This window comes from Tasmannia lanceolata, unplaced genomic scaffold, assembly GCF_043159265.1.
Source record: "Tasmannia lanceolata isolate RefF3 unplaced genomic scaffold, GAP_Taslan_0.1 ptg000013l, whole genome shotgun sequence".
Taxonomy (NCBI): domain Eukaryota; kingdom Viridiplantae; phylum Streptophyta; class Magnoliopsida; order Canellales; family Winteraceae; genus Tasmannia; species Tasmannia lanceolata.
The window spans coordinates 20,187,395-20,199,620 of NW_027518690.1; the positions used below are offsets into that span (position 1 = coordinate 20,187,395).

Here is a 12,226-nt window from a genome sequence, read left to right on the forward strand (position 1 = left end):
AGTAATTTTTCATGGTTGCCAATGCTGTTAAAATTCACAAACAGCAAGTATTTGATAATATGAGGAGTACCCTATTGTGTTCTGTACTAGTCAATAGTTTTCTTTCAACGCCCATTGAGCCAAGGGAGATGGAGCAGCAAGTATTTGATAAAATGCTCAAGTTGCAGCCCAACTTGCAATAAATTTTTTTAATTCCAACTGTTTGTCACTGTCATTGTTTGTAACTGTCACAGCTATTGCATACACAAAATAAAGTAGGTGGGGGAATCTATTGCATTAATATGTAATTAGGTTATTTGGATTTTCCCTGAAAATCAGTTCTTATATCATATGATTTTTAGATGGACATTACAGTAGGCTTTCTAAGAATGCGGTGAAACAGAATCCCCACAACCTCTTTTTATGGAATTTATATCACATACAACAACTGAACAAAGTAATTATTGGGTGAATCTCAAGCATTGAAGATTTGGTCATGAAGAAATGTAGATCGGTAATGGACGGAATTGAACCAAATAGGGCATTGATGACAGATTGGTGAAGGGTGCAATGTTTTTATGTTTTGATCAGAAATCCTTTGGTTGCAGGCTGCTCTTTGATTCAGTAGAAGGGGGAGGTGCTCCCCCTGATGGTGAAACTTGTATTGAAGATTTGGTCATGGATGAGGGAGGCAATTAGTAATGCTCCAAATTATTCTGAATGACCATTGCCAAAAAAATTATACACATTTCATCATGCTACTGTAGAACTGGATGGCATGCTTTGGGCACTCAAACATGACGCAACGTTCATATTTAGATGAGTTTACCGCAAAAGGCTGCGAAATGAATGAAATCGTCGTTGCCGCAATAGGTTTTTTTTAAAAAAAAAAAAATTAAATATAAATTTTGTGGGTTACCCGCGGGTTTGCCCAACCCGCACGGGTTGGGTACAGGTACATGAAAAACCTCCCATAGAATCGCGGGTATTTTTTACCCGTACTTGCGGGTATCGTACCCGCACGGGTTACCCGTTTACCGGGTCTAGCCTAGCAAGCCACTATAAACTAGGGTTGCAACTCCGGTCGGGCGGGTCGGGTCGGGGTCGGGTTTAACCCGACCCACGTTGCACCCCTACTATAAAGACACCATTCTCATTTATTGGAAGAAATCATGCACAGTTAACACATGGCTTTTAAAATAGATTTCAACTTTAGTGTCTTGAATACTTGGACACAGGTTGATGGCATGGGTTAAACATCAAGGGTTTGTACCTCCACCGTATAGTTGTGAGGCCTTACACCATATAAAAACTCTGATATGATTTCTAAAGCAAACTTCGGATCTCTTGTACAAGAATTTGCACTCCATCCGAAACCAAAGTTCATTGCATGTTACCCAGATAGTTTACAAGTATTGGCACTCTAGAGTCCAGACCAAAGTTCACTAGAAATATGAGCAAAGAGCTTATGGGAAATGCCTCACGTGAGATAAAAAAAAAATGAGAATCAACCATCGTAATCCTTCAAAAGATTCATGTCCTAGATCACTTAGTAACGGATAGACACAAAAAGAAACAAGATAAACAACCCCACACCTCCAACTAAACAACACTGCCCTAGATCATTAAGTAACAGAGACACAAAAAGGATCAAGATAAACAACCCAACAACTGCAACTTTAATCCATTGTAGTTGGTTCTCAAAAACTTGGAAGCGTTTGCCTCCATGCACCTTCAATTCATTTGCATGCACCTTCAATCCGTCGAAGCGTTTGCCTGATTGCACCTTTCATTCGTATAATAAATTTACCAATGTGCCCATGTCATTCTTCAATTCGGCTATTTCATTCTTCAATTCGGCTATATCATCCCTATTCGAACCAACTTCATTGTCATCCATATCTTCTTTGCACCAACGGAAATAATTGCACTTCTTTGTACTTCCTTCCTGCGTGTTGTATAAGAGTTAGGAATTTGAAACTTCACATACTAGTAAAAATTAGAATTATTCACTGCTTACTTACACAGAAGAAGGCACAAGCGTAAAACAGGCGGCCTCTATTGCCATTCTCATCCGTCTTCGTTATTTGGATAGAAGCTTTCTTCTCACATTTACAATTTCTTGTAGCAATTCGGATACCACATCTGCTAGAACTACTATTGCGAGAGGATGCCATTAATCGAGTCTCTCTGAATCTGCATAAAACTAATGAAAATATAACATGAACTACAAATAACATCAAATACAAATAACATCAAATACAATCCCTTGCATTTGGATTTTGGGTGAGGAAGAAAGGTTTTATTTGTTGAGTAATTAATGGGCCTTCTTATATCAATCCTCTTTTTTCCTTGGGCCAGCCACCACTGGTGTATTTTTTACTACCCTTTTACACTGCAAAAGGGGTGGTCAAAGGAAGAAAAAGAAGTGAATTTATTGTTTCCCAAATGAATAATATTCAGAATCTGCTTCACATACCCAAAGCCAGAAAGAAAAATTGTACAAATGAAAGAATGATGAAAGAGCTATAAGTGCAGGAGATGATTTTACAAGATGATTCAAAAAACTCCTCTCAGGCATATTGGTTGTTGGCCCAACCCACATAAATCAATTTATTGAAAGAGAGTGCTGAAATCAAAACAAGAGAGTTTGAGTATTAGCTCCAAGATTACAAAAAAAAGAAGAAGGAGAGAAACAAAAAAACTCATAATTCTGGAAAAAGGCCAATAGAGCTTGAAGAAAAAGCATGGAAATATAAATCAATAAAAACCCAAAACTAGAAAAATAGCACCAATTTTCTTGTTTCATGTAAGAAAGAAAGCCTCACTCTGTTTTTCTTTTTTTACATCAATAGAAAGCCTCACTCTTTTTTTCGACCAAAAAACTGGGTTTCAACCAAAACCATAAGGGGGGAGAGAGAGAGAGAGAGAGAGAGAGAGAGATTCATACCTTAAAACTTGGATTTGATTTGCAGAGCGAGCCAGCGTGGATAGATCTGGGTTGATTTTTAGAGATGAGGGTTAGAGGAGAGGAGACGAAAAGGTCAGGGAATGTTGAGTAAAAACCCTAGAAAAGGGAAAAAAAATAAAAAAAGAAATTACAAACTAACCTGGGAGGAGAACGGCAGGCGTCTGCTTCTTCGTTGGAGGAGGAAATCCAGCGGAGATGAGGGATTTCACGGCAACGATTGGCTCTTTGTTTTTAAAAGATTGAATAAGTTTGTGTAGATTACCTGGGGAGAAGAACGACCGCCGATCGACTTTTTTTTGTCGGATTTTCACAGGCGAGATGGAAGGGGAGAAGGGATTTTGGGCGTCTGTCGAGAAACACAGAGATGAGTTCCGACTCTTTCTTTCGAACGCAGAAGATACTTTTTTTTCGTTACTTTTTGAAAATGGCAGGGAATGGCCAGGATCGATTAAGATCGACGGTTCTTAATCAGCAGCTAAGCTATATGACAAGTAAGCCTCTCCAGGTGGAACCACTAAACTAAAACACAAGTAAGCCTCGCTAGGCTATTTAAATGCTTTGGTCTAGTTAAGATATGCCAGATTCTATCAAGCCAATGATAGAGCAGAGATTCACAAGCAATGAAGCCAATGATAGAGCAGCTAAGCTATGACAAGTAAGCCTGTCCGGGTGGAACCACTAAACTAATAGACAAGTAAGCCTCTCTAGGCCATTTAAATGCTTGGGTCTAGTTAAGAAATGCCAGATTCTATCAAGTATGAGTCTCTCTCTCTGAGATTTTATTTTCGTAATTAAGGCAGACCAGAGCAGAACATGACAACTAATGTGATTTTCTTTTCTTAATTAAGGCAGACCAGGCCAAAACACATGACAACTAATGTGACTAGAGCTGGTGACCTACCTCGCTAGTGGGTCTCCTGCTCTAGAAAACTTTCCTATTAGTTTATTTCATCTCTTTAAGATCTGGCACATGTTTGGACAATGTGAGTCTTGTCACATGAATTTTAACCATTTATTTGGTTGTCACACTGATTGAAGGCTAAGCTTCTTCTAATTTGTAAGATTTTTAGACAATGAGGCATCCACATTGTGGCTGTTTTAGACAGCTATGGGCATATTTGCCAGCCATGAAAAATTATTCCATGAAGGGCATGTGCTGGAAACCATAAAAAATAATCCATCGAGCATTAGTGGGGCCAGTAGTGATAGTTGGGCAGAGAGGAAGTGAGTTAAAACAAAGGCAGTGAGGACTAGGAGCATGAATAGCCCCTGAAAAACAAGATTAAAAATCTTGTATAATTTGAAATAGTGTATTATTTTTCACTGAAGATGAAAGGATGAATTTTTTCTACAAAATATTTTCCAGAAGAAATGTTTTCTTTTTCCTGTAATCCAAAGAGGGTTAGTAGCAAAACGGCTTCTGAAATTGAAAAAGAACAGCAATGGCGATTTTAAACAGTAAGACTGTTTCTTTCGAAGTAAAAATGGATGTAAAATTTACTTCCATTTTTACGTTGAAAGAAACTGAGTCTAAAGAACAATGGATTATATTTCTTGTAATTCTCAAATCTGAGAGTTTTCTTTATTTTGTTTTTTATTGTAGACAATTCATCCGTTTTTCGTGCCTCTGCTTCTGATAGTGAACCTGGACACTCATTTCGTTCCTCTGCTGATAATTTCATTCGATTCCGATCATGAGTACGTGAAAGAAGCAAAAATAAAAAATAAAAACAATACAACGATAACTCAAGTGTTTTATGTGATTCGGCAATGACGCCCTATGTGTTTTTATGAGCAAGAACAAGAGCAATATTATGGTTTCTTCTCGATCTAAACCCAGATCAAATACAGAAAATCCCTCATTTTGCCTTCTTCCAAACCATCTTATTACCTAGTATTGTTGGGGTTCCGAATGAAAACAACGATCACACATAGGAAAAGTGTATGGATGTGGAAGGGCTTATAAGGACTTGGGCACCCTCATCTTAACGGCTAGCTTTTTAGGGTGAGATCTACCCGGTCCCAACAAGTGGTATCACAGCTGGGGTGTAGTAATCCCGTGTACACTTGAGGATGAAGAAAATCCCTCAGGGAAGAACTTGTAGTTCCCATGTTGATTCCGCATGAAGGGGGAGATTGTTGGGGTTCCACACGAAAGCAAAGATCCCACGTTGGAAAAGTGAATGGGTGTGGAAGGGCTTATAAGGACTTGGGCACTCTCCCCTTAACAGCAAGCTTTTAAGGGTGAGTTCGACCCGGGTCCCAACACTTATATTTCCACAAGAGAGTTTTCTTATAAATCTCTCTCAAATTAGGAAACACTGAAGAAATCCCACAATTTTTTCAAACTGTCCAGCACTTGCTTCTCTTTGCTTCCAATTCAAATAAGAAAACCATAAGAAAACCATAAGGGGGGATCTTCACTTCTGTGGATACAAGATACTAATCTCAACAATCTCTACCTTTGCTTGTTTCCCAATCACCCTTAAGAAATGTTTATCACTGTCTCCACCTATTTGCCGTCATCACTAACATCCATTGGCCTTTTGCAATCGATAGTCACATGTCATCAAATAATCTGGTCCTCACTCCTATGCACATGTGCATTTATCCTAAGTAGAACTTATTTAGCCAACTCTAGAGAGACCTCGATTTGTTCTCTCTAACTCATCATCTTTTATCTTCTCGGGCTTGCCATCCTTTCCCTTTAATGCCTTCACGATGATTGGCATCCTAAGAGTGTCAATCAAAGTGTCAAACTACTATAGAACAAATCTTTGAAAAATTACCTGGTTCTTCTTCTTCTTCTACCCAAGCCGCTAACGTTGCATTCATATCCCACTTTGTTTCTATTCAAATACCAGTCTCCTTTCATCATTCAATGCTGTCAATATATGATCTGTAGGTTACACACCCCACTACTAATATGATCGCAATAGATTCGCCTTAAGATCAAGGTTGCACACATGCTCATATATGCTGTCAGTAACACCCCAATGCATCATCCCACATTAGCAAACTTTTGGCCCTTTGGAACATAATCCCCATATGCCAGTGCAGCTCCCTCATTTCTATCCTTTTTCTCCTTTTCTTTTGATAACTCAGCATTTTTATGTACCAGAATGTGTGGTCATGTACTTGCATGTCCATGTAGACACACATGCTCATATATCTGATATACAAGCACATGCCAACATTTCAACACCCAAATTACTTACATACATGCTTACAAACAAATTTGCGATGGAGCACAAGAAAAATTCTCTTCCATCTCAATGTAGGTGTCATTAGGAGCTTCAGTAACTTAAGCAGTTCAGTCATCAAAGAAGATATAGCACACCAACACAATTTAGAATATCAGCATTACCAGCACAAGCCATTTGAACAACAACAAATTCACCTTAAAATCTTGGACGAATTGTCAGAACACCCAAGTGTAGCATTCAACTCTCAAAAGAAGTTGATGGCAATTCTTTGTAGTTAGTACAGTTTGCTTCATTATACTTCACAGATATTTTTTTCTTTTGATAGGTACCCTTCACAGCTGATCTATTTAAATCTGTCTACCCCATACCTGAGGAATTCGGTGCATAGAAATAAAAATGATTAAATAACACAAACTCTTACAGCTTAAGCTTTTGGAGTAATTGGTTGTTTCACAAATGGAAATGGTTAATGACTGAACCATTCGAGCTAAAATTGCTTAAACTTATAAAACAGAGGTATTTCCCTTCTTTTCGTTCCTGTCTCAGTTTTTCACTCCAGTATACAAGCACAGATTAAGAAAGTGACTATAGAATTAAATTTGAAACAGAAATGTAAACTAAGTCACAGACAGCAGAGACCCCAATGTGGCAAACACGTTAAATCAAAGAAAGAAAGAAAGAGCAATTTTTATTTTCCTATGGAGTCTACGTACTTTTTACCTCATTTTAAGACGAGCACGGATTTTACATAAGGACAGACTCTTCTTGCATATACAGAGACTTGAAAATTGTGTTTCTATATAAAAGGTTCAAAATGAAAAACCAACATAGCTTAGACTTGTACACTGAAATCACCTCAACCCATTACTCCATTTATTTTAACCCACCTCGCACCCGTGTGCAGTGTATATAGGAAGTGATGATATGATTCTCCTTTCTTTGTCTGTCAAAATTCTCCTTGCGGGATAGAGAGTGCGAGCCACCCAACTAATCCGGACTCTAGTTCAAGCACACACCATTGAATAATATCCAAACCAAAACCACAGACTCTCTTAGACAGTCCTTAACGGGAAAGGAAACTGACCCACAGTTAAACTATCTGCAATCCTCAATGGTAACACCACAGAAAAGTCTATATAACAGCTCTTTGGAGATGCTCACGATTGCGTTCGTACCGCAGCTTTCGGGATTCACCCTGTAATTCACAATAGGTATGGAGTTGTTAGAGCACTTCGAAGGTAAGGATCAATCAATAATCGATATTGCCCACAAGAATATTTGATTTCCAATCAGATAAATACATGAAATTAATCAATTGTTTTTTTAAGTAATGAATCTCAATTCTCAGATTCAAGGCAAGAAAAAGAAAGTTCAAATTTTTATCAGATGATACATGAAATTAATCAATTGTTTTTTTTGTTTTCCAAAGTTAGGAATCTCAATTCTCAAGTTCAAGGTAAGAGAAAAAGGAGGAAAAGAAAAAAGGGAAGTCAATTGGAAAGGAAAAAAGGAGCAGACTAAGATATAAAAATATCAAGATGCAGAAACCCACAGCAAATTCATAAAAAACCATAAAAAAAAATCTTTTGACAAGTCAGAAATCAAAATCAAGAGAATATAAAGTAAACTGTGGAAAAGAAAAAAGCACAAGACTTAGATGGATAAATATCAAATTGCAGAAACCCATAACAAATTCATAGAAAACCACACAAAAAGATCTTTCGACAAGGAAGAGATCAAAATCAAGAGAATATAAATCAAATAAATAGAATAAAATCTAGTGGGATGGGGGATAAAAGACAGGGGAACCTGGAATTTTAGTCCAATTGGGTGATCATTGTTGTAATTTTCAGTGACAGCCTGGCAATCGGGCGGGGTCTCGAAGAGAGAAAGAGAAAATTGCTTATAGATGACACCAACATCAAAGTAAATGAGACCAGAGCTTGGGATATCAACGCGAATTCCCTTAACAGGGAACCAAAGGAAGAGTTCTTGAGCAGAGATACCAGACAGAGCTCCAATCTGACCGTAGCTCAGAGTCCCCGATACGTTCTGATCGTAATGCACTTCGTTCTCGAATTTGGCATTGCATTCCTGGTTCAGATGGACTACAAATCTGCCATTGTCATCTAGACTGAAATTGCTCACTCCCTTTGGAAGTAGACCCATTGGAAGGCCGTGCGAACGGAGTACTTCGTAGATGCTTGTATTGATTTCATTCTTGTGAGATGAAGAAGCTTGTGTGATAGCTTGGGAGAGGAGGAGAATGAGAAGTATACAATAAGAGTAGGATGAAGAACAAGGCAAAGGATGAAGAAGCATTGTGTTCTTTATCTTATCTCTCTCCTTTGAGAGAGAGAGAGAGAGAGAGAGAGAGAGAGAGAGAGAGAGAGAGAGAGAGAGAGGTTCTTCTCTGTCTATGTTTTGCTCTGTTTCTGTTCTGCTTTTTTCGACTAAATTTGGTATGAATTCTGCTTCTATCTTTCTGTTTTATATAAAACAGAGAGAAAGGGAAGTGGGTGTTGGTGTTTTAGGGTTTTTAGAGAATTTAATGAGGAAGAAAGAGGGAAAAAGATTGGTGAAGAAAGAGAGAGAGGTTCTTCTCTCTCTGTTGTGCTTTTTTCGTCGAATTTCTTCTGAATTCTCTTAATTTCTTTATATTTAAGATCCAAGAGATAGAAAGGGGAAATGGGTTCTGTTCTTTCAGGGTCTTAATAGAACTGAATGAGGTGGAAATAGAGGAAAAGATCAGAGAAAAAAGAGAGAAAGAGGGGTTCTTCTCGGTGTCTGTTCTTATTTTTTGATTTTCTTCTGAATTCTCCTCTTATCTTTCTATTTTAGCTCAAAGAGATAGAAAGATGAAGTGGGTGTTGGGATTAAAAAGGGTTTTTTAGAGAATTGAATGAGGAAGAAAGAGAGAAGAAGATCAGAGCAGAACACAGTGAGAGTTGGAAAGAATTGGAAAAGAAAAAAAGAGAGAGATACTTCTCTGTTTCTATTCTGTTTTGTCTGTTTCAATTTCTTCTGAATTCTGCTCCTATCTTTCTATTTTAAATCAAAGTGATAGATAGAGGGAGTGGGTGTTGGGATTAAAAAGGATTTTTAGAGAGTTGAAGGATGAAGAAAGAGAGAGGAAGATGAGATTAGAAGAGGCTCAGAAGAGAGGTTTTGCCAGCAAAAGCTCAATGGGACACAGTGGAGTAAACAATTATTGGGGCACAGCGGATGGAGATTCCAGATGAGTTTATGTGTTTGTACCACCGTTTCTTTTAATTTCTTTTTCTCTTCTCAATTTCTCGTCTGGATATCCTCACCTTCTTATTTGATAATGACACTCCTCATTTTATTAAATGTTCTTTTCATTAGCGGTCATATTTTATTAATCTGTTGCTTTGATAGCTAACTAGAAAAGTGTAAAAGTAAAAGGCATTTCTCATATTTAGGGAGCATGGATATCATTTCAATTGTGTTTCTCTATCAATGAATTTAGGAAATGGTATATTCACCTCCTTCTCTGCCCTGGGCCAACCCTGCTAGTGTAAAAAGATTACTCATAATTCATAAAGGGAAATGATTTCAGCGCTACAATGTTCTGATAAAAATGCGTTCCATGTGTTTGTCGTGTAGTAATTTAAGGGCTTTAAGAGCTTTTTGAGAACTGTAATATTCCTCTGACAGCCCTTTAAATACTACACGACAAAAGTTAGAGCCCATGTTTATCAAAACATTGGAGCACATAAATCATTTCCCTTCATAAATACAGTAGGGAAATTTATCAGCACAACCATATATTGATATTTGCACAAACCCAGCTGTCTTTTCTTCTTTAATTGGCTAGTGAGAGCTTTATGGGTAATTTAATAACCGTTTGATAGCTTTTTAAATACTAAAAGACAAGATGCGTTAGTGAAAATATCAAAATATGGTTGTGCTGTGATATTATTTCCAATACAGTAAAGGGTTGGTCGGGGAAGAAAAGGGGGTGAAAGTATCACAACCCTAAATTCAAGGTATCACTTCGCTAGATAATTTTTTTGGTTAAGAAAAAATATTTCAATTTAGTTCAGGTTTGGATTGCGAGAAAAACATTTCTTGGAGAAATTCCTTCCTCTGAAAATTTTGTTGTGTCCACAATTTAAATTTTGGGAATATCATTATAGATTATGGCGATTGACACATGCACTACCATGTTTTGATATTGAATCAAACTCACCGTGCCATTTCCTTTATAATTGGCTGCCGAGAGATTTATAGGAATTGTAATAGCTTTTGCAGCTGGTTAATAATAAAAGACAAGGTGAGTATGTGTCATTATCAAAACATTGCAGTGCTAATATCAGCTGCCTAAATTAAAGGTACTTGTAAATAAAACATGAAATGCAATGGTTCAAGTTACTTTTTTTCCATGAGTAATCAAAATAATGGAAGAGCATGAAATTTTGAAAATGTTTTTGTTTTTCCAACTTTTCCGAATGATACTCTTCGGACATGTTTGGGAACTGCAAAAATATTTCTTTAAAATTTTCTTCCTTCAGATATGATTTAAATTTGTTTACATCAAATACGATTTTTTCAAGGTTTGGTAGTGTTTTTTTTCAGGTAAAAGTTATTCTAGATAAAACTTTCGTGAAAAAAAAAACATGATATAATTTTTACCTGAAAAAAACACTACCAGAACTTTAAAAAAATCATATTTGATGGAAAAAAATTTAAATCACAAGGGTAAACAAATCTTTAGAAAATTAGTTTTCTAATGAAAACAAACTCAGGAAATATTTTTCATAGTTGTTGAACATGGCTTTCAATCTCCTCATTTGCACAGCACAGTTGGTGCTAAAATGATGCTTTTTATTCAAGGCAAGACCACGAACCACAATTCATCGAATTTAAATGAAGGTATTTTTATCTCTAATGCCATAAAATCTCTAATTAATAATAAATATTTCAATTTGTCACTTATTAATAATCATGATCTAGCCAAATTTTTATTGAACATATTTTTAATAAGTCCCTAAATACTAAATACGATGTGATAGGATGTCATAGGGTAAAATTGAACTATTTCTCGACAATAGTGACTTTGAAGTAATTCTACAAATGACTCTATGTATACATTATTATAAAAACATCAATCATTTTTAACATGAGGAACACCAGAGTTAGGGTTTTTATGTGAAGAAACACAATTTGAGAATGGCATAAGAGTCATTTTCTTAAACAAAATTTTGGTGCTTACACTCTTTTCAAGAAAATTTTGCAAAATCTTAGGGCATGTTCTGCAACACTTCTCATTCTCGCCTAAAGAATCGGGCGGAAACGGAGTGAAGAGAAATTTTAGAAACGCTTCGAGGAATCCTATTTTTTAGTTGAAAAAGTAGCAGAAAATTTTGAAACAGACCCTAGCGGGTCACGTAGCCGAACATGATTTTTGAGATTTTTTTGGCTTTCGTCATTCTCCACCCCTAAAAAAGGGGGAAATCCCGTTAAAGAATAGTTGCCGAACATACCCTAACTTTTTGCTTAATTCATGATTTTTCAGGAATACTTGGGATATAAGTTTTAGTTTGGAATTTACGCACAAATATCTCTTAAATATAATGAGAGATTGTATTGTATCCATTGTTTCTAGAGTGGGAAGAGAATAGAGAAGTGATGCTTCGAAGCAAATGGGAAGTTTATAGAAAAAAGAGATAGGGTCAGAGTAAGCTAGGGAGGAAGGGTTAATGCACGTAGATTAGAATTACAAGTAGTTAAAGTGAATTTTTTCTCAATAAAATATTATTTTTTCAAGTTTTGGTACTGTTATTTTAGGTAAAAATTATTCTAGATAAAACTTTTCTGCAAAAATAAAATAAAATGGCAAACTTGCAAATTTTTTTATTAAGTATATTTTTAATAAGTCCCCAAATACTGATTAAATAAGATGTGATAGAGTAAAATTGAACTATTTCTCGACAATAGTGGCTTTGAAGTAATTCTACAAACCATGTCTCTTTGCCTCTCTCTCTCTCTCTCTCTCTCTCTATATATATATATATATATATCTCTCTCTCTCTCTCTCTCTCTCTCT

At 36.5% G+C, this 12,226-nt stretch overlaps 2 protein-coding genes across 2 annotated transcripts; both read right to left on the reverse strand.

Moving 5' to 3' along the window:
* Nucleotides 1–1,482: 1,482 nt before the first annotated feature.
* On the reverse strand, nucleotides 1,483–5,785 carry LOC143891063 (uncharacterized). The gene is made up of 5 exons (XM_077395715.1): nucleotides 5,740–5,785; nucleotides 3,090–3,413; nucleotides 2,930–2,975; nucleotides 2,004–2,175; nucleotides 1,483–1,927 (listed from the first exon to the last, which is right to left on the reverse strand). Exons 1-5 carry the CDS (start codon nucleotides 5,783–5,785, stop codon nucleotides 1,769–1,771), a joined length of 747 nt encoding a protein of 248 aa, XP_077251830.1. The 3' UTR covers nucleotides 1,483–1,768.
* Nucleotides 5,786–6,792: 1,007 nt separating this feature from the next.
* LOC143889935 (uncharacterized) lies at nucleotides 6,793–9,396 on the reverse strand. Its single transcript, XM_077394339.1, has 2 exons — nucleotides 7,966–9,396; nucleotides 6,793–7,351 (listed from the first exon to the last, which is right to left on the reverse strand). The coding sequence occupies exons 1-2, from the start codon at nucleotides 8,476–8,478 to the stop codon at nucleotides 7,289–7,291; spliced, it is 576 nt and encodes a 191-aa protein (XP_077250454.1). The 5' UTR covers nucleotides 8,479–9,396; the 3' UTR covers nucleotides 6,793–7,288.
* Nucleotides 9,397–12,226: the final 2,830 nt, after the last annotated feature.

Excerpts from the sequence above, each read along its gene's own strand:
- LOC143891063 (XM_077395715.1), bottom strand. The coding sequence starts at position 5,785 with ATGAATGCAACGTTAGCGGCTTGGGTAGAAGAAGAAGAAGAACCAG. Across the intron at positions 2,176-2,929 it reads AATCAAATCCAAGTTTTAAG|ATTCAGAGAGACTCGATTAA; the intron begins GTATGAATCTCT and ends AGTTTTATGCAG. Across the intron at positions 1,928-2,003 it reads ACGCTTGTGCCTTCTTCTGT|GAAGGAAGTACAAAGAAGTG; the intron begins GTAAGTAAGCAG and ends TACAACACGCAG.
- LOC143889935 (XM_077394339.1), bottom strand. The coding sequence starts at position 8,478 with ATGCTTCTTCATCCTTTGCCTTGTTCTTCATCCTACTCTTATTGTATA. Across the intron at positions 7,352-7,965 it reads CAATTGGACTAAAATTCCAG|GGTGAATCCCGAAAGCTGCG; the intron begins GTTCCCCTGTCT and ends TGTGAATTACAG.